General features: G+C 39.0%; 1 protein-coding gene across 1 annotated transcript in view; it reads left to right on the forward strand.

Annotated features, from left to right (window-relative positions):
- Positions 1-22,214, forward strand: part of COL24A1 (collagen type XXIV alpha 1 chain) — a 180,933-nt gene that overhangs the window by 143,402 nt on the left and 15,317 nt on the right. The window contains exons 38-53 of the mRNA XM_026057594.1: positions 2,261-2,314; positions 2,890-2,997; positions 4,120-4,173; positions 4,967-5,020; positions 6,309-6,365; positions 8,128-8,181; positions 8,797-8,850; positions 8,956-9,009; positions 11,988-12,041; positions 13,800-13,907; positions 16,491-16,598; positions 17,789-17,896; positions 17,981-18,034; positions 18,331-18,393; positions 19,658-19,711; positions 21,353-21,388. Of these exons, the coding sequence (XP_025913379.1) occupies positions 2,261-2,314; positions 2,890-2,997; positions 4,120-4,173; positions 4,967-5,020; positions 6,309-6,365; positions 8,128-8,181; positions 8,797-8,850; positions 8,956-9,009; positions 11,988-12,041; positions 13,800-13,907; positions 16,491-16,598; positions 17,789-17,896; positions 17,981-18,034; positions 18,331-18,393; positions 19,658-19,711; positions 21,353-21,388 (1,074 nt within the window). The remainder of the gene's footprint in view (positions 1-2,260; positions 2,315-2,889; positions 2,998-4,119; positions 4,174-4,966; positions 5,021-6,308; positions 6,366-8,127; positions 8,182-8,796; positions 8,851-8,955; positions 9,010-11,987; positions 12,042-13,799; positions 13,908-16,490; positions 16,599-17,788; positions 17,897-17,980; positions 18,035-18,330; positions 18,394-19,657; positions 19,712-21,352; positions 21,389-22,214) is intronic.

Genomic DNA, 22,214 nt, shown 5'->3' on the forward strand with positions numbered 1-22,214 from the left:
GTTTTGTTTAGTGTCTATATAGCTAGTGTTTAGTGGCTGTCTAGCTTTTAATTTAGATTAAAAGTTCCTCAGGGCAAAGAAGTGCCATTCTGAGAAACTTTGTAAATGATGAAGGTTTAGACCTTAGAGCATACATGATTTGGATCCAATCTAAGATTTTGTGTTATTACTACACATTTGTGTTTTATGTTATTACCACATACCTGTTTAGCTGTCGGTCCTTTTAATAAAAATTAATAACAAAAGGAAAATTTAAACAGCACATATAGAAAAAGTGATATTCTGAACATTGAGGTTTCTATATCTACAAAACAATTGCAGCACAGACACCCACAGCACAGGATTTCTTAAAGTGTTAGTTTGGTTTATAGGGCCCTTCCTGGTCAGGAGTACAAAGCAGGTCAAAAGTAACTTAAAGCCAATATCCCATGATAGGTATTGGATAATCCAAATGAAACCTGTTGCTGATTCCTGGTCCCTGGCTATCAGAGGACTGCCTGCTTTTCCTAACAGTGGTCTTTCTACCCTCCTACAAAGGTGTTGTAAAGACAGTGTTAGGAGAGGCTGTCCATCTCGGCCTGTAACAGACTTCCAGTAATTAGGGTCTATCATGCTGGGCAACGTTACTTCAGCTGATAATTCTGTGCTGTGGTGTAAGGCCATGTCCTTGGTGGACCCTCTCTTCTTACCTTGTCATTCCCCTGTGATGAGGCATATACTGTAAAAAGTAAGGAGAAAGGAAGAATTTAATATTGTTCTTAAAAGACACCTATTCTTTAACTTCATTTTGGTGCCTCTATGAAAGGAGTTAAATAAACATATTCTGAGAACACCAGTTGTGCTAGATAACTGAAAGAGAGGTTGCAGATGGAGAGAGATGGCAGCATGCATGCACAGGTCAAACAGTAAATGAGCATTGGGGTCCACAGTTGACATTGTTACATCAGTTAGATTATTTGTTCTGGCATCAAGCCTAGCACCTAAAATCTGTCTATAAAATCTATTTTTCTGAAGTTTTATCACACTCACTCAGTTACAGTGTGTGCTAAGAAACAATTTTAGCTTCTGATATAATAATATCAGCCTGACATTTTTTTTGATTGTATGGCAATTCTGAAGAAGCTGACATGTTTCGTACATTGAAATTGTCATAAAACAGCTCAGCCTTATCATATCTGTAATGTATGTAATTATGCTTTAGTAGAGTAAACAAGATGATTAGAGCTGCTGTGGCTGAGCGAGAGGGGCCGGTGTGGTGGTTCGATGTTTGTGAAGACGTGGTTAGTGGGGCACTTCTCACGTTTCTGTTCCACACGTCCCAGAGGCAGCTGCAGAGCTGCCTCTCTTCCCTGCTCATCCTCCCTGCTTATCCTCCCCAGCATCTGGGAGCGTTCAGATCACGCTTTTGGTTTGATGTCGTTCTTAGGGATTCAGTTAGATCATGGCATCCCAGTCTGAATGAGGAAATTACTTTTCTATAATCGATAGTTTGGAGGTTTTACTGGGATTGAGAAGAATATTATCTTTTCCCTAAACAGAAGAGGCTTACAGAGCAACAGAGGGACTTTACAAATCAGTTTAAACTATATTTATTCTGGCTAATCATCACAACAGCTCCAAAAAGCAAGGTATATCTGTCTTTCCCCCAAACTGAAGCTGAATTACCTCCTTGCTTTCAGAGGGCTTTTGAGTAAATTGAAACTGGTGAGCCCTGAAGGCACCCATGCCTTTGGGAGAGGCAGTCTGTGAAGCGGCCTGAGGGCAGCAGGGCTGTGCCCCGCAGCATCCCCTCAGCTGTGGGCCGCACACCCAAATGCCCGGTCACCGGGGGGCTGGGCACCAGCACTTACCGATTTAGGCCTCTCCTCTGCAATGAATTGTGTCAGGGCCCTGCTCTTCACACATGACACCTCAAGGCAGTCTTAGTTTTCCGCTTGCTGCGTATCAGATTCTCTAAGTCCAGAAGCAWTTCTGGACTTTTCTCTCTGGACAAGATTTATGTTTTTTTCCCCTGTTTTCAGTGCATTTCCACTAGTTTGATAAGTAATAAGTTGATAAGTAATACCTGATACTTGCCCACCTTTTTCTGCTGTAACTTGAAACAGTCCTACTAACTTACAGTCACAGCTAATGAAATTTTTTCTGCCCAACTCTCTGCATTACTAAGTTCTGCTCAGGTTGTGCAATTTGAAGCACAGTTTAAACATGTTCCAGGACCTTTTCCAATCATTTGTTTTTTCTCTTCCTAATAAACGTACAGGGTCCTGAAGGAATACCGGGAAATCCAGGTCAGAGAGGTCGTCTAGGGAAGAAGGTAGTATTTTTCATTTTCCCCCATTCCTTTCCTTTTATCTGAGGCTTGAATTTRCATTACAAAATAATTCTAGTCAATCCCTTGACACTGATGAATGCCAGTCAGTGCCCTAAAAGACATCAGGAGACTTTATGTTATATATGTTGATAGTTTCATGCTGCAGTCTAATCATAAAATGCACCAAGTCTGTCCCTGTTTTATGTCACACTTCAAGACAATTTTTTTTTCTAGCTAGCCATAGCAATTGGAATTGTCATGGTTCAGCAGTCAAGAACATTTGGGACCTGAGAAAATTTAAATTTGGATCAGGATGTGATTTTGCAACTCAGAAGAGTTTCTGCTGCTATCTAAAAGTGTTAAGCTTGGCTAAAACCAAAAATAAATAGAGCAGCTTTAGCACAGTTTTCTTCACTGCAGAGTTCTAGGTGCAGACATGCTAAGAACTACAATAAATGATGTATGTCAATGTAATACTCTTAATAAATAATGCTATTAACACAGTTTGGTTAGGGATAAACCACATTTGAAGAATTTATATCAGTCTCTTACTATTTTTAATACAATAACACCAACAGGGGGAAAAGGGACAGCTTGGCCCCCCTGGAGAAATTGGACCTGCTGGTGACTTTGGCCAACCTGGAAAAACTGGTCCTAAAGGTGCAAGAGGAACTCGAGGTCCTTTGGTTCGTATAAATTATGCTTATTTAAGAGCTCACATATTTATGGTTCAGCAGCGTTGTGTCTCTCCATGGAAAGAGGCAGGTCACAGCTGTAGCATGTACAAATATTTCTCTGAGGCAGCTGGAGATGCAGGCAATGTTTAAACTGTAGGATCTAGGAGTCCTTCCCAACCCCTGGGTCCAGGTGCATGCCCTGGCCCCTTCCTTGTCAGAATGAGACCCATCCACCTCCCCAGACAGAAACCTGGGCATGAGGGCCTTCAGGGAATCATCTCATGCTCCAGTCAGGTCCCAGATCTGGAAATCAAAGATGCAGGATGCAGGCTGACACGTGCCTGCAGTCCAGATATAATCCCATTGATCCGACTATTTCTTAAAACTGTCTCGTTTGAGAAGCAGAAAAGATGTGTTTTGCTGTCACATGAAGTAAGCCTTAGTCATGGCTGAAGCAAAGCATTTCAGATAAAGACTGCTGGGGGAGCACTGAATGGGCCTGATCCAGAGTTAACAGAATCGAGTGTGTTTCCGTTACCTTTAGGAACTCCATGCAAAGCCCCTCTCGTCACAGACTCCCTGAGCTCGCTTCAGCCATGTGATAGCAGAGACGCAGGCGTGTGCAGCCTCCACACCAGTGAGGTGACGTGCCTGTCTTGCCACTCCAGGGCCCAGTCCTGCAGCCACCAAATGCAGCACCATATCCCTGCATACATGAAGTGCATAAGTAAAGTAGCTACCATTAGGTCTTTTCAAGTAGTATTTTCAAGTAGGAGGGCTCACACCCAACTACCTAAGGTGAGCAGCACCCTCAGCTTCTCTCGGCGTACTTAATGTTTATAAACAGAGTTCCTCAGCACCTCTGAAAGTTCAGATATTTTCCTCTTTGATCATAATTATGCACTGGGGTTATAAAGTTAGGACTGAAAATTTTGACCATCCATTCTACAGAACAAGGAAAAAGACCAGTATTCTTTACCAAATAAAGGTGGAAACAAAGAATTAATTTGCAGTTCTAAAATCTCAATGTTTCTCAGGATTTTTTTTAACTGATGACTTTATAAAATATGCATTGTTGGAAAATTTTAAAAGGGAAGTCATTTTTCTGTCACTGATTATTGCATTTAACAGGGACATCTAGGAGTAATGGGACCTGAAGGAGAGACAGGAATTCCAGGTTATGGGGTGAGTTTTTTACTGAATTCATGTACACACACATCCCGAAGTAATTCTGTAGTACTCTAAATAACTTTGTATATCATGGGAGGTCTATTGTATTCAGAATACACATTTATCTTAAAGAGTGTCAGGAATTCACATATATTTATGTGATACCTAATTGCCTACTCAGAAGTGTTAGACTTGGTCAACAGTGACTGTTTCATGCGAGTTCACTAGCAGTTGTTTTTTGCCTCAAATTTGAAACTCTTATTTGTCCAATGCTTCCCACTATTTATTAAGAAAAGTTCCCATAAAACTACCACAAACAGTCATTAAAAAGAGAATTCAGCAAACAACCTCTGCTAACTGCTTGGCCAGAGAGTTTCCCTTTCAGTAACAGAACTATCAGCTCACTGATTGAATGAAGATAGTTTAAGGACATAAAGATATTGTGGCTTTTATTGAAAAATAATTCTTGTTCTCTGATGACCATCATAGATGAATGGAGTCCTACTCTTACGGACTGGGCTGCCACATCTTTATTCCAAAGAGGAACTTCTGTCTGAGGCCCTAAATTTGCCTCACCTGCATCTAGCCCTGCTGAGACCTTTGGTTTTCCTGTGTGCACAGGGCTCTTCCTATATTCAAAAAGTTTTCTGGCTGGGTCCATTAATTCTATGGCATATCACTATTTAACATTATTAGGAAGCAGCAAAAAAACAAAAGTAACAAGCAGACACCTGAAAAGAGGCTTGAAATTATTTTGTTAATTAATTAATTGTTTTGAAATTAATTGCTGTTTTGTTTGCTTCTTCAGGGTCACGAGGGTCCTCCAGGGCCCCCAGGACCCCCAGGACCCAAAGGAGAGAAGGTATGGGGATGAATTATGCTTTCTTACAGTTCCAGTAATCATAAAGGGATGGAATGCTACTTCATGTTCACTGTTTTCCACAGCATGTAGCAAAAGCCACTGTTTCAACATTTATTGATATTGTGAGAGAATATGAAATATAAGCCTGTGGAAACAGATCGTTAGGAGGCAAAGTTCTGAATTATAGAGTTGAAATGTTTTATGTTTTAAACACAAAATACCCATTGTAAAAACACGTTGTATCCTACCAGGTAGCACCACTGACCTTGGTAGGGCTGCTGGCAGAAATAAGCAATGTGGAACCATTCGCTTAACTTTAAGCCTGCGAGTATTCCCATGCGTCTTGCTGAAAGTCCAACTGTGGTGGATAGAAGTCTATGCTTAACATGAACTGTTTGCAGGATGTTGCCCCAATGCTGCTATTTTTGTGTCAAATTCACTATTATACTTTCAAGGCCCAAATCTTGCAAACAGATTTGTATGCCTACTGAAGTCTGTGCGGCCCCAAGCAGGTACAGGGATCCATTCATGAAGATCAATTTATTGGATCTTCACCTGACAGAGAAACATACTCTTATATTAGGGCCAGATTTGCAATGAAGACTGAAAATAGGCAACTAGTGGGGATTTTATAAATAACTTCTGAGGCAATTTTCAGAAACAATAATTGAACASTAAATTGATGGGAGCTAGAGGTCCAGCTTGCTTAATCACTTCTGAAAAAGATATCTGATGCATTTTTGAAAACCTTAATCATTTTTTAAAATGTGAGTATCTTTCTTTACATTAAATATATTGGTAAATATCATCTGGAATAGATAACTTTTTTGTCTATTACCTTGGATGGTGTTTTTTCATATTTAAAATTAAATAAAGAATGGTCCCATTCAGGCTGGTGGCTGGAGTCTTCTGTACGTTTGTTTGTCTATAAGGAGTATATTTCTTAAGACAATGGAAGAAATTTTATTTTTTCCTCTTGTTAAATACCCTGTTTCTCCTTTTTTCCATTAAATAAAAAAAAATTACATTGACATTTTATCAAACACTTGTTTTATAGTTGCCTTCGAGAACAGAGCATATATTTAATTTTTTAGTCCTAAATTTGTTTCTTAGAAGGATTGTACATGTTAAAAAGGAGTTTTCGCTGTATTAAAGCTGTAAGCATCATGCTCACTACTACCAACTACGCAATATGCTCTGTGGGTGTATTATCAACATCAGAACATATATGCTTTGCAGGCAATGTTGAATTTTCAAGCAAATGTTTTAATACTTGTCTTTATTTTAGGGTTATCCAGGTGAAGACAATACAGTTTTTGGACCACCTGGGCCCATAGGTGAACCAGTAGGTCTTTCTTTCTCAAAAAAATTATATTAGTGCCTCAAGACAAGAGACAATGCAGGCTGTTTCTGAAACTTATACCACTGTCTCAGGAGTCGGTACCCACTTGTACAAAAATGTAGAACAAGGGTCCTTAATCAGTAATACCTCTCTGAAAAATGCATGGTCATGTGCTCCTTCCTGCTTAAGAGTATGTGCCCTGTGTTTCATTACACTAATGCCATTAATCTGTGTTTTAGAGCAGCACAACTCAGAATAGAATTTTACCGTCTGTGTTTATCCTGAATTGTACCTAATTGCTTTACTAACCAGAAGTATGTTTTGACTTCTTTCATTATCACTGCAAAGCTAATTTAGCTTCGAGAGAAGGAGCTGCATTTTGTGACCATTTGTTTGCTAATTTATATGTGGTGTATTTCTCAGCAGCAATTAGGAACATGTCCAAAAAAATGAATGCCATCTCAAAATCTTACTAAAAATGGTTCTTATTCAGGCTTTGATTGTGCCAGAAGTAATGCTTGTACAGCCTACTTTTCTTCAGACTGCCCTTAATTTTAATACCTCATCTCCCCATAAAGCAGGATTATAAGACTCTGAGGCAACCAAAGACAGAGTCTGGGCCACATTCTTAACTTCCTTGTGGAAATGCATGAGAGAAGAGAATTCAGCTACTTCTGTCGTAGCTGGGCTGGCTCTGCCCCACTGACTGAGCAAGCGTTGCAAGCAGGGCCTTTCCACCTTGTGGATTCCATATAGGAAACATGCCACGAGGCTGCAGAAACCTTGGAGGGTATAGGAGCAGTTGGATAATAGCATCTATTGATGGATATGCAATAGATATAGCTAATCTATTCATTTGTGAACTAAGAAGATAGACTGCAGTTAGTGATCCCTGGCCAGTTTTTCATGATGAGTTTTTACTTCAGAAAAGAGGCAATTCCTTATTAATTATTCTATCTAAGGAGAGAGAGGCTGGATGTCTGCTGGCAAGCCTTGTCCATCCTTACTTTCTATGGGCATGATTCCCTGCCCCATCATTTTCTTTGTGACTGAGATTTTGTCCATTTGCTGCAATGAGAGTTAAAATTCCCAGGAGAAATATCATTTCTCATGGAATTGGAGTAAAGAGCTTTCCCTGAAGTAGAGCCAGTAGGTGTCTGACTGCAGCAGGAACAGCTGCAAGACTCACAAGAATCACACCACTCCCTCAGCTCCTGCACAGATCTCATGCCTGATGCCTCCCAGGCAGGCGTGCTGAGGGAATGAGAATGCCTTTTCATTAGAAGAAACTTCAAAATTAAAGCAGCTTCTGGGTATAGCTAGTCATTTCAAAAAAAAGAAGCTCATTTTCCATATGTTCCCTTATAGAAATCATGAGAGAGTATTCCTCTTGTGCCTTCAAAACAAAGTCTCTTCATTTATTCATGGAGATTTTTAATTCTGTTCTCATATGTAAGAACATAAACTTGGAGAAGTTCTACTGAGGTCAATACTCTTATTTAATTTATGGCCATGTAAAATCTATCTTTTAGCCTCTGGTCTGCAGTTACAAAATATTTTAGACAGTGTCTCATGTCTGACTGTAATACATTTTGTTTAGAAATAATTCATGTTTACTCTTTTAGACAAGCTAACTTTAATATTTTTAATCCTTGGTTCAGGCTGGATGGTCAGTCTGTTTTGAGAGAAATCCCAGCTTTCTGTCTTCACTACACTGCAGCGGTATGTTCAGCTGCTAAATTGTGCTCTTTGGTTTTCTCTGCAGGGTCCTAATGGTGAACGTGGAGATAGGGGAGAACCTGGTGATGAGGGCTACAAGGTAATTACCTCTTGCTTTTCACTTCTTTTTATTTGAATGTGTTGTATAATGAACCAGAAGTATTGGGTGTTCTCTCAAAAGTGTGCACAGAGATGTACCTGCTGGTACACCAAACTGATCAATTAATGTTTTTCTTTGAAATGTAAGCACTATGGTTTTGTAGATCTCATCCCAACAATTATTCATTATCCTACACAGTCTTTAAGCAAAAATAAATGGGTGACAACTTCATTCTAATTACTGATGGTGTTTATTTGCTGCAATACAAAAGACACAGTCCGTGATGCAAAGTTTCCTGTTTAAGTTACATAGGCAGTAGAGATCAGGCATGGTAATAAATCAATGAACCAAATATGATCTGTGCTCACAGTAGTGCAGAAATGTTTAAACAATATATAATTCGCTCTTGCAGTAAGTTTTGAGTAGGGAATTGAAAGAAGAAAGGCTACCCAAAGTCTGGTCTCAGGAGAGCTGAGCATCCTTTATACAGTTTGTCATGGGAGCTGCGGCCACTCAGCCCCTCCCAAGATGGGCCTCAGAAGGAAATTTGTAGCTCATCAAGCTTGACATCCTGAGTTATCTGTATTGCAATATGTTATATTTTCCGCTTCCCAGGGTCATATAGGTCTTCCAGGGCTTAGAGGACCAATTGGACAGCAGGGGCCTCCAGTAAGTGTTTCAAACAGTCAGGATTCTCTATTGGCTGTTGAAAATTCATTTTTGTTTTCATTCAAATGATTTTTTAAATGTATTTAATGTTTGTTATTTGCAAAGGGAGAACCAGGTGAAATGGGGGAACAAGGACCGAAAGGAGAAAGAGGTTCAGAAGTAAGTAGAAAAAATAAGGAAAATCTGCACTGAATTTGAATTTGTATGTTTTTGTATGTTCAACCTTTACTTTCCTTAGAAAATAAGAAAGCATAGTGTGTGAACCGTAAGGCTTCTTTTGAGAATGAAGCATAATTTCTGACTGATGTTCTGAAAGATGATGTGGTATTTGCCTTTATATTCTAGTGTGACAGGAAGGTTAGGGCTCTCTGCCACTTCTTCTCATGTCCTACATTACATTAAGTCTTTAAGAACTTGAACTAGCACACTTGAGTTGAATCCTGCTTAAATCTGTGTCATTGTCTTCCACTATGATTTGATGCCCTAGATAGATTTGCTGCAGTATGTTTTTTAAGTTCTAAGAAATCTCTGGGCTTGCTGGACTCCTCTGCAGCAAAAATATCTAGGTTTCAAATCAGGTCAAATCTAGATTCCACCTGTTTCATAGGTTTAGGCTGAATTTGGGCTAATTACTTAACAGGAGGCTCTTTTTGCTGTATTTACTATTTCAAGTCCATAAGAGCTTATAATGGATATTCAGCAAGGGCTAAGCAATACTTTCAAGTCCCCCAGTCTGAGGTGGAGACAGTGTAATGCCTAGTGCTCTCCGGAGCTCCAGCAGTGTTTGTGATCGCTTCCAGGAGGGCACAGGCATTACGGCTGGTGTCAGCCACCTACACACGGATCATGCTGCATTCCCTCTCAGACAGGCACAGTTTGATTCATCTTAGATGCCTGTGTGGCATCTCAGCATTTATATGACATTATCCATTGCTGACATCTTGCTTTTCCCTGGAAAGAATCAGATCTCAGACTCAAATTCTGTTTGGAAATGGTCAGGCTATTTTTTCCCAAATATTAAGCTTATAGGAAATTTTTGATAAATTGCCTGTAAATGACTGTCAGAGCACCTTGGAAGTTGTTCTGGGTTTTGCTGTTATATAAGGTTGAAGCTCAGTGTTTGGGTTTTCTTTTCATACCTCTAGGAAGAATAAAAATATAAACAGAAAATTAGGAGAAATACATAATGATCTTAGATAGCAAATACATGTTGTTTGTTAAGCAGGTGGTTTTACCTTACAGTGATATAAAGCATTAAGAAAGGCTCTTTTGGAAACATTTGAGTGATATTCAGTTACACCCTTAACTAGGATTCCTGGTGGTAAATTAGCTCCAGAAAGTGCCCAGGATTCTATTGCTCTGATCTGTAAATGAAAACTCCCAGTACTGTGCTGCACTGAATTTTCCATGGGCCTGGAAATACAGAATTTACTACAGAATAATAGAAGAATAATGACAGAGCAAGTCATAAAAAAAAAAGATCAAAAAGCGAATCTTTTCCTTTAGAAATAACAGTTCATCTTGATGGTGTGTTGAAATATATTAGTTTTAGCATTTTTTTCTGAGAAGTTCCACAAAGCAACTCTGTTACAATTTCAATTTTTTCTGGGTAAATATGAGAATCTATGGTAGATTAGGAATGGGGAGCAATAGGAAGGAAATACCATGTGGAGACATTGTCAGCATGTACGCTCACCATGCGCTCAGATATATTGCCTTTGACAAACTGCTCATAGCACAGAATAAAATCAGTCACTCCTCTGCCCTCCCCATGGAGRAGATTTTCTGTCTGTTGCAAATGACTCTCAGATTAAAAATGTCAGTTACCAATATGGAATCAGCATTCAGCCTGGAGCAAACCATAACAGTCTAAAGCTTTATGAAAAAAAGTTAATAGTAGAAACACAGTCACACAGGCTTTACTCCAGCGGGATGGTTGGTGGTGCATAACAAACCTTACAGAGCTGATCCTGTTAACTGCAGTGCTGAGTTGCCTGGGTTTGTTTTATATGCCCTCTGAAATTTTAATGGAAACAGTATAAATTTCCTTGAATATGTAAGTTTCAGTTTTGATTGGCAAAGTTTTTGTATAACTTTATTACCAAAAAGGCATTAAATTAAGTAATAGAACAGAATTTTCCTGATTTTATTTTATATATATAAATATAGAGATATTATATATATATATATATATATAAAACAAAAGATTTACACTTACAAAGATCTTTAGGTTTTTCACTTTATTGCATGATATGTAATTTTAGCTTATTGCAGCATAGTAATTCCCTAACTTTTGCTTTGAGAACAGTATTAAAAATAATTAGTACAGAAAAGCTAGGAAGTACTTTTTTACTTGATCATGCTAACAATTATTATTCTTGTCCCTGCTGTCTACGTGGTTGTATCCTTGAGAGGTAGAATATAATTCCTGTCCACATTGTGATTTATGAATGCTTTCTAAAGTTAGTGAAATGTTCTAGATTTTTTCATTCCATGAAAAATATCTTATAAACAAAATTCTCTGAAGTGCTTTTGATCCATTCCGAGCTTTTCTTTGTTGGTACTTGGCCTCCTGTGTCACTAAGTTACTTASGAGAGTATTATCTGCTATCAATACCATTCAGTTGTCCATAACTACAGATTTTTAGCTCAAACAAGCCAAAAAAGGCTGTTTTAAAGCAAATTTTATCTTTCATGTGCATTATAGATAAAAAAAGAACATTCCCTTCTATGACAGTCTCGTTTTCTAGTACCTTCTTCCGCACACATTCATTACATCTACATTGCTTACTTTTCATGATTTTCATTTTTAAAAGATATGGAAAGTGTTGTAGAAGTGTCTTCCTTACAAAGATGTGGCTGATAGAGCTGAAATTGTCAGATCTGCAGCAAATAACTTTTTATGCTAGTTGTTGTTGAAAATTATCTGAAAGCTACAAATTGTCCATTCAGGAACGGGAAAATGTATACAAGTCTACCACAAAAAGTATACACTTCTAGAAAAAGTTTTTGCTGTCTCCTGAAATGGAAATGATCTGATCCAAAGCCAGGCAAAGTGAGCATTCATCTAGAGGGGAGCAATTCTCAGGGGATTGAATTAATGACATTTGTCAATTCGCAATATTTATAACTTCTAGGGACCCACAGGGAAGAAAGGAGCTACGGGTGAGGCAGGCAAACCTGGAATTCCTGTAAGTAACAAAATCCTACAATTTATCTTCTGTTTATAAATCAAAGAAAATAAGAATCAATAAAATCAAATTTGAGCTATGCTGATGGTACCAGAAGGTCTTATGTATGCTGTGGACATTTTTCATTGTTCCAGTAAAGTTGATATAGGTTTAATTTATGTTCACTCAAAAGAACATTTTTATTATCTACGTGTAAAGGAACCCTTGTGAAAATAAGCAATTTTTGAAACTATGTTAAATGATATCAAACTATACTCAGTTGCTCAGAACATGGAAAAGAAATACAGCTGCTATATGTATAACCAGGTGCTCCCCACTTGTCAGGTTACATAATCAGATCATTTGTCTGTGCAGCTCTTTGTGCATGCAGAAGTTGTCATGTCACACTGCCCTGAGCCAAACTACTGTTCGCTCCCGGCTCCCATCAGTTCTTTGAACAGCTGCAGCCTGCAGAAGCCGGGATCCATGTGTCCGTGACTGATACGGCTGACAGACCCCCTGAGCTTTACTACTTTCTCTCACTTGCCCTGACCTTGCTCCTGCTTTGGTTACTCTAGAGAAGCCAGCTTGCATCCTGGTCTCCTTGAGGGAGAAGCAGGAGTGGGAAGCAGTATGTGTTCTGTAAACATAACCAAAAAAGAAATTCATCAAGGCTATTTTAGTCCTCTAATAAATAATACCACACAAGTACATATTATAAATAACTTTTACTACCTCACATCAAAACATTGCTGGTAACCAGAGAAATACAGCTGCTTTGCAGAGCTTGTACCTTCTGGACAGAGTGGAAGAACGGCCTTCTGAGGACAAGCAAACTGTGTGTCTTTTGTAAATGTTTGGCTCTCCCCTCTGGAGGCCTGGAGGGAGAGCATCAGTTCTGCAGAACGGAGGAAAAGGCAGAAAGGAAAGACATATGGGGAAGTGAGGAGGACAAGACAGTAAAAGTGGAACTTAAGGAAATCTCAAAGCACATCCCAAGTGCAAGATTGTTCAGGAGCTAGAAGTTAGAAATGAGACTAGGATGACACATGTTATATTCTGTATGGCTGTTGTTAAATATACTATTTTGAAAGACATTTTCTGTAGTTAGAGAGCATATTTATATTTCTGAGAAATGCATTCATTCATGCATTGCAGAATTCCAAGCCCCATAAGGTAGTATATGTCAGCCTACAGGAAAATGGATTGTAAAGACAAATTCACTGATCCTTTGGTGGAAGTGATCTGAGACCTTTCAGTGCAAGTATAGCAATGGTTAGCACAAACTTATCTAATCAGATGTTTGTGCGTATTTTTGATATATGCAAATATAAACAGTATAAATTTTCAATTGGAGAATATAGAGTATCTAGTAAGATAAAGGCTGAGAAAGCATATGATTGTTCTTCATGAATGGATAAAGAAACAAACTTTCTTTATCAGGTTTCCTTGCTTCAGTATAAGAATGAGGACTCCAACCCATCTACCAGGCCTGGCACGCAGAGGGGTCAGCCCCACAGCCAGGCCTGGCACGCAGAGGGGTCAGCCTCCTGCTTTCAGACAGATTTCTTCAGATCCAACAGCACAGCAAGTCTAAGGTTAAGCAATAGCATTTTAAACTGAACATCCGAACTCAGAGCTCCCTCTGTGAGTATTCATCTGGGTCACTGGATCTGTTATTATGTAGGGTTTAGGAAATACTGTGACTGAAATCTCATTCTGTGACAGTGGAAGTGAAGAGAGTCAACAGTTTTGCATTTTGTTTGCATTTGTTTCAAGGGAAAACCAGGGCCAATAGGGCAAAAAGGAGCAATTGGGTACCCTGGAGCAGAAGGCATTCCTGGGAACCCTGGAAAACCTGGGCTGCCAGGGAAGCCTGGCCATAAGGTAAGTTGCCTTCCACATAGTCCCTCATTATATCCTTATGCATTACAAATTTTCTAAGGTTAGAGTGTTTAAAAAGGAAGGGGCCATTCTCAGTTCCTTCAGCATCTTGAAAATTTGACCAATTCTTTGTTTTCTTTCTCTTTTGCTGCTGATATTCTGGATAGGATGTAAAATTAACATAAAGAAAGAGTGCTGTCAGGAGAACTATTTTATTAGCATATGTCGCTAGTAATAAGTACAGCAGAACAAAAATGTTATCCTGCTGTGAGAAGACTTCACAATTCTGTTCCTCAACGTGAGTCACAGACTCCAGCTGATCTTGTCACCTCTCTGTTGGTCAGGTTCTGAGATCATCCCACATTTTCCTTTTTCTCTTTGAATTTGTAGCCTGTGTCCATGTACCCAGGCAACTATGAAGCTTCATCCAAAAGCGGTGAAAAAGAGTATGAGGTATTTGGGATAGTGCAGAGGAGCTGGGAACCTTCCTGGTACCAGATTTTTCATCTGTACTTTGCCATGAGCAGAGGGTAGCTACCTACCTGCTTCCTCTTTCGGGGATGGTGAGACAGCTCTGCATTCATTCACCCCAGAGAGAAGGGAGAAAGTTCCTTTAGTAATTTTCGTTATCAGAAATCTGACTGCATTGATTTCATCTGTATTATTTCTCAGTAGTTTTAGTTAGACGGACCAATAATTTTTATATGTCAAGTTAAATTTTATGGGAGGAATTAATCAAGGTGCTGAATGAGGCACTGTTACATGTGCAGATTTGCATATCTGGTTGAACAAAGAGAAGACTGAGGAAGTTGCCCATAGGGGGCAAGTGTGCCTTATTTGAGCCACTAAAGCTTCAGATGATGTCTTACTGAACTTCATTCAAGTATTTAAAATTCTTCAGAGTTTGATTTAGGAGTATCACCCCAAAAAACATTTACATTTTGGCTTTTCCATTCAAAATGTCATCTTTCTTCTCTTAAAAATTACTCTATTGCTCTGTATTAACAATAGATAGTAGCATTATAATTTGTAATGCGGAGAGACTTTTAAGTGATTTTTCCACAATGGATAAAAGAACAGAACACTGGCCACATAAGCTTGTCTGTCCATCAGGCTATAAGTCACAGTACCATATTCAAAAGCCCTGGAAATAACATTTAATATAAAAATCACATTTCGTATAATTTTTATTTCTATGAATGCTTAAGGGAATGGCGTATGAAAAGAAGAAAATATATATACACACACGTATGTATGTATGTATATAGATATTCCATTCTTTCTACTAAATGACATCACAGAAACACTCGTTATCAATGGGGCAAATTTCCATTTTGATTTTTTAACATGCTAGTTGGCTTAACTCCATGCACTCAGTTATATGTTTTTTCATTAAAAATTTTTTCTGTCTGATGTTATGGTACATTTTCATAACAAACGTTCTGATCTTTCTTGATGTGGCAAAGTTATTTTTTATGAATCCCTTCAGAGCATACACAGTCATACTAATATTATTAGTATGTCTGGTATTTATAAATAGGCATGCTGAATTTTGAATGTTTTTGAAGGAAGGTAATACCATTTCATTTTTTGATATGGACTAGCTTCTTCTTGACAAATGGATGCTTTGAATCTGAACAGTATTTTCAGCCCATCTGTAGTGAATTAATTTAGCATCTTGTTTTCATCAGAATGAGCTCCTTATTGTAAGCTCAGAGTCTTCAGATTTGTAACTAAAAGGGAATCAACACAGATTTGCAAAGATCACACACCTCTCATCCAAGAAAGATCTCAGGGAGTCATTTTCTATACTTAACGCAGATTAATGCTTTATTCCTGCATATTTCAAAATAGAATTAGAAAAGAATTAAATAGGGATCAGTGCTAAGGGCTGTTGATCTGAACATGCAAATTTTCAGGTGTGGGAGAAGTTTCAGGTCTCTCATAAACTATCTTGTATGATTCCCATTATTCTGATGGAAGGTAAAAGCAGTTCTTGGTATGCCCATACGTGCTTCCAGGTACACCTGAATGCACAATTACTGTGGACAGAAGATTGCTCACCATTTCTACATCACTGGTAGCAGTAGCTGAGCAGCTACTCCTATTTAGGAGGATGCTGATAGGGGAGATGCCCTGCATAAGCCCAAAGAGGCAGCTGACTCTCGGGTGGTTTCAGAAGCCTTTGTGGGTCCAGGCAGGTGATTCCACAGAGTCAATACCAGGATGTTTAGGGTAGGACAGAATAAGGTTTTAGGTGAACACTGAACTGAGCACTTGCAGTGGACTAAAGCATAGGCTAAGGCATTGGTTCCTTAGAAACTGTCACTCCACCCACAGTCACAGTACATGTAACTATGTTACTAAGTGTAAGTGGTTTTTGTTTTTGGAATATTTGCAGAAATCCAGATGATACTGCTGATCATTGTATTTATGTATGTTTTAATGTACTATCAATATGTGCCTGTATATACAAAAAACATCCAGAAGCATTGTCTGATTGTATGTTATTTGCCTGTTTTAACATGCAATGAAAAAACATGTTAGGCTGTTCTGACTGTAATCAATTATTTTGGATGTGTTAAGGGTAATAAAGGAAACCCGGGAATAACTGGTCTGGCAGGTTATCCTGGAGCTCAAGGTCCTAAGGGATTACCAGGCATGCCAGGCACCAGGGGAGCACCAGGACTAAAGGTACATCAGCAGGATCTTGTTTAAGTACAATGTTACTGACACTGCTTAGACTTCATATTGCAAAAAGTGATTGTGAGACTACCATACTATTGTTAATCACATTAGGACTGATATCAAAACATATTTGAAGGGTAAGTCTGCAGGTTGTGCTGACCTCATTTCTATAAACTATAAATAGAAAGCAGAGTTCCCATCTATCTGTCCAGATGCTACTTCCAACTCTAGCAGCCATTCAAAACACTATGTATTTATTCATCAAAGTTTTAGGGCCAAATGTTTCCTATCTTTTCTTTTTAAACTTCCATAACTGAGACGAGACCTGGTAGCAAATGGTCTGGGTGATTTGAACATCTAAGCAATTTATTGGCAATAAAGTGCTGTACTTTTTCAAGTGTAAGTCCCAAGTTTTGGGGCTAGCAACTGTGTCTGGGATGTTCATTTATCATAGGACTGAAATTTTTCTCGTTCAGCCCTGTAAGAAAGACACAAATCTGAGATTGCTCCATTTTCCAGGCAGTTCCAGGTACCAACTTCAGCATATCCTCAGATTCTATTGATAATATTAAGTAGACACGTTTCAATAGTAAAAGAAGCAAAGAATGGGAATGTTACAAATAGTTTTCAGCATTTAGAGTAGAACTCTTAATTTAAGAAAATGATTTACAGTGTTACATATGATTTTATTGGTAAACAGTCTTTAAAACCTTAAATTACTTGAAAATTGGGAGAAGAAAATACTGTCTCTCTTTGTTATCTTTTCATGAAAATATTTCAGTATAAACTGTATTCACTATTCGTAGTGATTTTTTGCCACTGCCCCCAATCTGGATTACACCTCTTTGTTTAGGGGTGGTAGGAGGTAGTTCCTGCTCAGAAAGCTTGCAATCTGAAAAAGACAGGCAATAGATAAGATGAGGGGAAAAGGATACCACATTGTGCTAAATAAGCATTTAGAGTGGACATACTGGGTCAGTCCAAAAGTCTGTCTTTGGAGCTGAAAGCAAACACCTAGGAAAGAGTGTAAGAGCAAAGCAAGCGTGACAGCGTGTGCTCCCAGTCATAATTTTTTGCAGGTCTGTAACCTCCTGAGTTAGATATGGTTTCTATGTACTTGATAGTCCTGGCATCCTATCTTTACTTTTACAACTGTCATAATGATAATAAAGGGTATATTATCTTCCTATCCACAGGGTGACAAAGGGCTTCAGGGTCATCCAGGAAAACGAGGCAAAAGAGGCCTTCCAGGATCGCAAGGTGACCAAGGACCAACAGGAGACACTGGACTGAAAGGACAGACTGTATGTAATCACATCTGTTGACACAAAACTAGTCCAAGAGTTACCAACGTGAAATAATAATGAGGATGCCTGCTCCTGTTACAGGGAGAACATGGAGATCAAGGTTTGATGGGGTTTCCAGGATTCCCAGGTCCAAAAGTATGTGTTCATTCTTCTCTATTAGATTTTAAGCCATTTACAGAGTGAAATCATTAGGAAAGCACAGATTTAATAGTTCTTGAACAAATTATTGTTAAAGCCAATCTGAACTATTGGAACGTTGCAGGCAGAGTTTCATACCGCATGTCCAAAGACTAAAGTTCTGGGTCAGTGAGCTTGTTATTTTCACTGTTACTGCTCTTAAAAACTATCTTACTTCCACTGATTATAAGAGATTAAAAACAAGTCAATAGCTAATGTTCGTGTTTGACTAAACTATTCCTTTGCATTTTCAGGGTCCTGCAGGGGACACCGGCTTCATTGGAATTCTGGGCCCAAAAGGTCCAACAGGCCAAGTCGTAAGTCTTTTGCTCCATGAAAGAGATTCTCAGGATGGCTTGCAGGTGGCATATTTCTTTTCATTTAGGGAATTCTATTTTTCCTGTTCTCAAGGCCAGAAGTCTTTAGCCAAAAGCTCCTCTCTGAGACTAGGCCTTCACTAGGAGCCGTAGGCCGGTACTGCAATACCAGTATAGTAGGTCTGGATACAACATGGATACAGATACACAAGCAGAGCTGGTCTTTCAACCTTGAAGGAACAAAGCAAGCTCTGCTGATAGTGTGGGTCTTCCAGTATGATTTCATCCACACAAGTATCTTTATTACTGTCATATCTTTGTCCATCAGGGTAGAACCTTCTCTTTCCTCTGACTGACAATGCCGATTGTATAACTCCGTTCTGCAGCAAAATAAGAGAGGGCCAGACTTGGCTTGCAGTAAGAGAAAGTAGTGCCCAGGCATTACTAATTAATAGGTAGTCTTTTGTTTTTTTAATAAATACTTCCTTTTTATCTATAAGGTTACTAGCATGCATTAGCTAATTCTTCATGACTGCTGAAAACTTCTCTCATTCTACTTTACTACTCACCAAAAATGAGGAGGCATTCTTAGGATTTTGTACTATTGGGGAATGTGCATCCACCTTACAGTGTCAAGTGAAAAAATAGAGGGAAAGGTTGCCACACAGAAAGTCTCASTGCAAGATGTTCTTCTCTCACTGCTGCCATTGACATCACAGCACTTGTGCTACGTGTCATGAGATCATGGCTCAATGAACCAGAGACAGTGCAAGCAGTTTTAGTGGCCTGTTCCAATAGGTGTTTTCTTTTCCTAAACATCCCTGTGCAAGATAAACGCTGAAAAAGAGCAGTTTGCTCTAAAGGAAAGAAAACAAGAAAGTAACATTTTGAGCGGTACTTATTGGCAGCCTTGTAGGAATACTTGTGGACAGTAGTACTGCTCAAGATATTGTTGACTGTAGCTCAATAAATATGTGATCTTTGGTAAACAGAGTGCTTAAGTTTCCACTATTTTTAGTGCGTCAACTCTCACATAGAAGAATGGGGGAGGGGCTCTCCAAGCATAAATAATTACTAATTATTAAAATAATTTTGTTACTTGTATATCAATGTGCACTCAATATTCAGAAGGAGAACATTGCCGTGATCTTTTGGATATGTGCCAGGCATGTGGGCTGAGGAACTTTAAACCACGGCATGTCATGAGGATTTTCTTCATTTTGGAAACATGGTGGGACTAATAAATTCCTGTGTTTGTTTACAGGGATACATTGGCCCTGTTGGTCAAGAAGGCATAACAGGCCCAACTGGCAGGCCTGTAAGTTTCCCTTTCCTTTTGCATCATTTGGTTATTTCACCCATAGCCTTATTTTTACTAATCAGTTTTGCAACTAGCAACCTTATTTTTCCATTTGCAAACAGCAGCTAGCAGGATTATCTTCATATTATGCCATGCTGGTGAGCTAACATATGTGACTCTGGCATCTGTAGTAAAAATAAGATGAAAAAAGTAATTGCAATGATCTTCTCCCTAAGTACTGTATACAGAGGGCATGTCTAGAGGGGCCAGTGGGCAAGTCAAGGTATAAACCAGCACCGGGTATTCTGGCTCAGCCTTACGTCTGAGACATTTATTGATAGCATCCATGCTCGGTTTCAATGTACTTTATCTTTCATGTGTTGGTGCCATACCTTTGATTGGCCTGAACTTTCCTGAGTACCCCTCCAGACATGTACTGGGTGAACCCAAAGACCCTGACTGGGGAGCTCCAGGTGCTGGTGAGGTCCATCTTATAACTCAAAAATCTTCTTGTCCTTTCTGATGGCCCTCAAAGCTCCCCAGGTTCCCTGCAGTGGGGATGCTCTGCCCTGGTCCTTGTTTCTACCCCTTGTCGCACTCTCTGTGCTGGAAACGGAGGAGTGTTCTGCAAGGGCACCCTCTGGCTCTGTCTGCAGGCCCTGAGCCTGGAGTACCTCTCCCACCCATTTAAGAGATTTTTAGAAACTCTTTCTACCATCAGAGTTCCACTGCCTGATTGACAAGACTTGGAGGGAATGAGAATATCTAAAAAATTGAAATCACAATTATCAAAATAACATGAATATACAGTAAAAATAATAAGTATGAATACTTACATGTGTACAGGGAGAAGTAAAAAAGAAAGGGGAAGGGAAAAGTTCCTTCTATAATTAGAGTATTCTTTTCAGCTATTGGGAGAAAGACAACATAGTAAGTCTCGCTGCATTCTTTTCATTCCCACTCAGGAGAAAAACTAAGCTTTCATTTCTTTACAGTTGTGTTTCTGAATGAAAACTTTTAATAGACTTTGCACTGAACCAAATAGTTTGCCGTTATCATTAAGAAAGCGTTATAGTTGAAGATTAGTTCTCTGTGACATGCAAAGCTGCCATCAAGATGCAAAATTCTCCCCACCCTAGGCTAATTGTTGTTAGCATCTTCAGAAACACAGTGTGAGTGTAAGGCTAGCCATAAAGGTCACAGAGGTAGAGGGTAATCTAGCTGTGAGAGATGGGGTTACTACTGGGGTAGTAAAAGCAGATGTGTAACCAATGGATTTTCAGTGACAGAAAGCACCAGGTTTGGTTTTCAAGTCTTAAGATGTTGAAGCACTGACCTCCTATTACAGTGGATCAAATAGAAGAGAGTAGAGCTGATTGACTGGAAAACATTAGGAATTAAAGTTACTGAGCAAAACTGTACCTACAATCTGAAGAAAACAATCAGCTTTCTAAATATAGTAATTTCAAGACATTTTCAAATAATTTATTTTTCTAATAATACAGCAAAATTAGAGCCCCAGAGCTGTAAATACTTCTACAGATGAGCTAAGATTGGAGTATTCCTGTAAGCAGTATAATTCTTGCATGTATTAATTAGTTTATTTCACTCCTAGAAGGCTAGAAAGCATGTTGGATTAACAGTTTCTCTTTCTTACAGGGACCCAGGGGTGAAAAGGGCACAAGGGGTGAAATTGTAAGTGGAAACAACTTTTGTGCTTTCATTTTTAGGCTGTGTAAAGAAAAAAAAAAAAGTACTTTCATGTTACTCTGAATGTACTTTTGAGTCCTCTGAATGCAGTGTACCAGACAGTCCAGYTGTGTTCCTGGGAAGCACTGGATGCGAAAGCTGGGACCATGAGTCGAAAGTCTGACCTTTCCTAGGCAAGTTGGCTCCTGTAGGTTGGTCCTGGTCGCTGTGTGCTGCCTGGGAATACAGCCCTCGGTCATATAGGAATCGCATGCTTCAAATCTGTCCCACTTCATATCTAAACCAGTGAAATCTTTGTCATGTTTCTTGTCAGTATTCAAGGACCTCACAGCATGGCACATGTAAAGAACCACGTTCGTGAGTCTGCATGATCCTGTCTAGGGAGGGAGACGCTTGGGAGAAGCCTAGAGCCGAGGATGGGTGTCCATGCCATGTTCACTAGCTGTAGTAGCAGTAGGCAGTACTGATGGATTTTGAAGTTGCTCTCTCTTATTTTTCAGGAGGAATATCACATTAATTTTCTCACATTAATAAATGATTGATTTATTAAAAAAGAGTGCAAGAGCTACTAAAGTCTCYGATTAGTACTGATTATATGAAAGGCCAGTGTCAGTTTTTCGTATTTACTCCAAATAGGTACCAGCTATCATTTTAGTCTTATGACATTACTTTATATAACAGTTTTGTAATAATCTGTTTTGCCAGTAACTGGCCAATGTGATCTTGTGCCTGTTACTTTCTTTCATCTCACCCTACTTAAAAACATTTGGTTTCTCTTATCTTATTGTGTTTTGGCTTTAGTGTCTGCCTG

This window comes from Apteryx rowi, unplaced genomic scaffold (assembly GCF_003343035.1).
Source record: "Apteryx rowi isolate R43461 unplaced genomic scaffold, aptRow1 scaffold_14, whole genome shotgun sequence".
In the NCBI taxonomy this organism is placed as follows: Eukaryota; Metazoa; Chordata; class Aves; order Apterygiformes; family Apterygidae; genus Apteryx; species Apteryx rowi.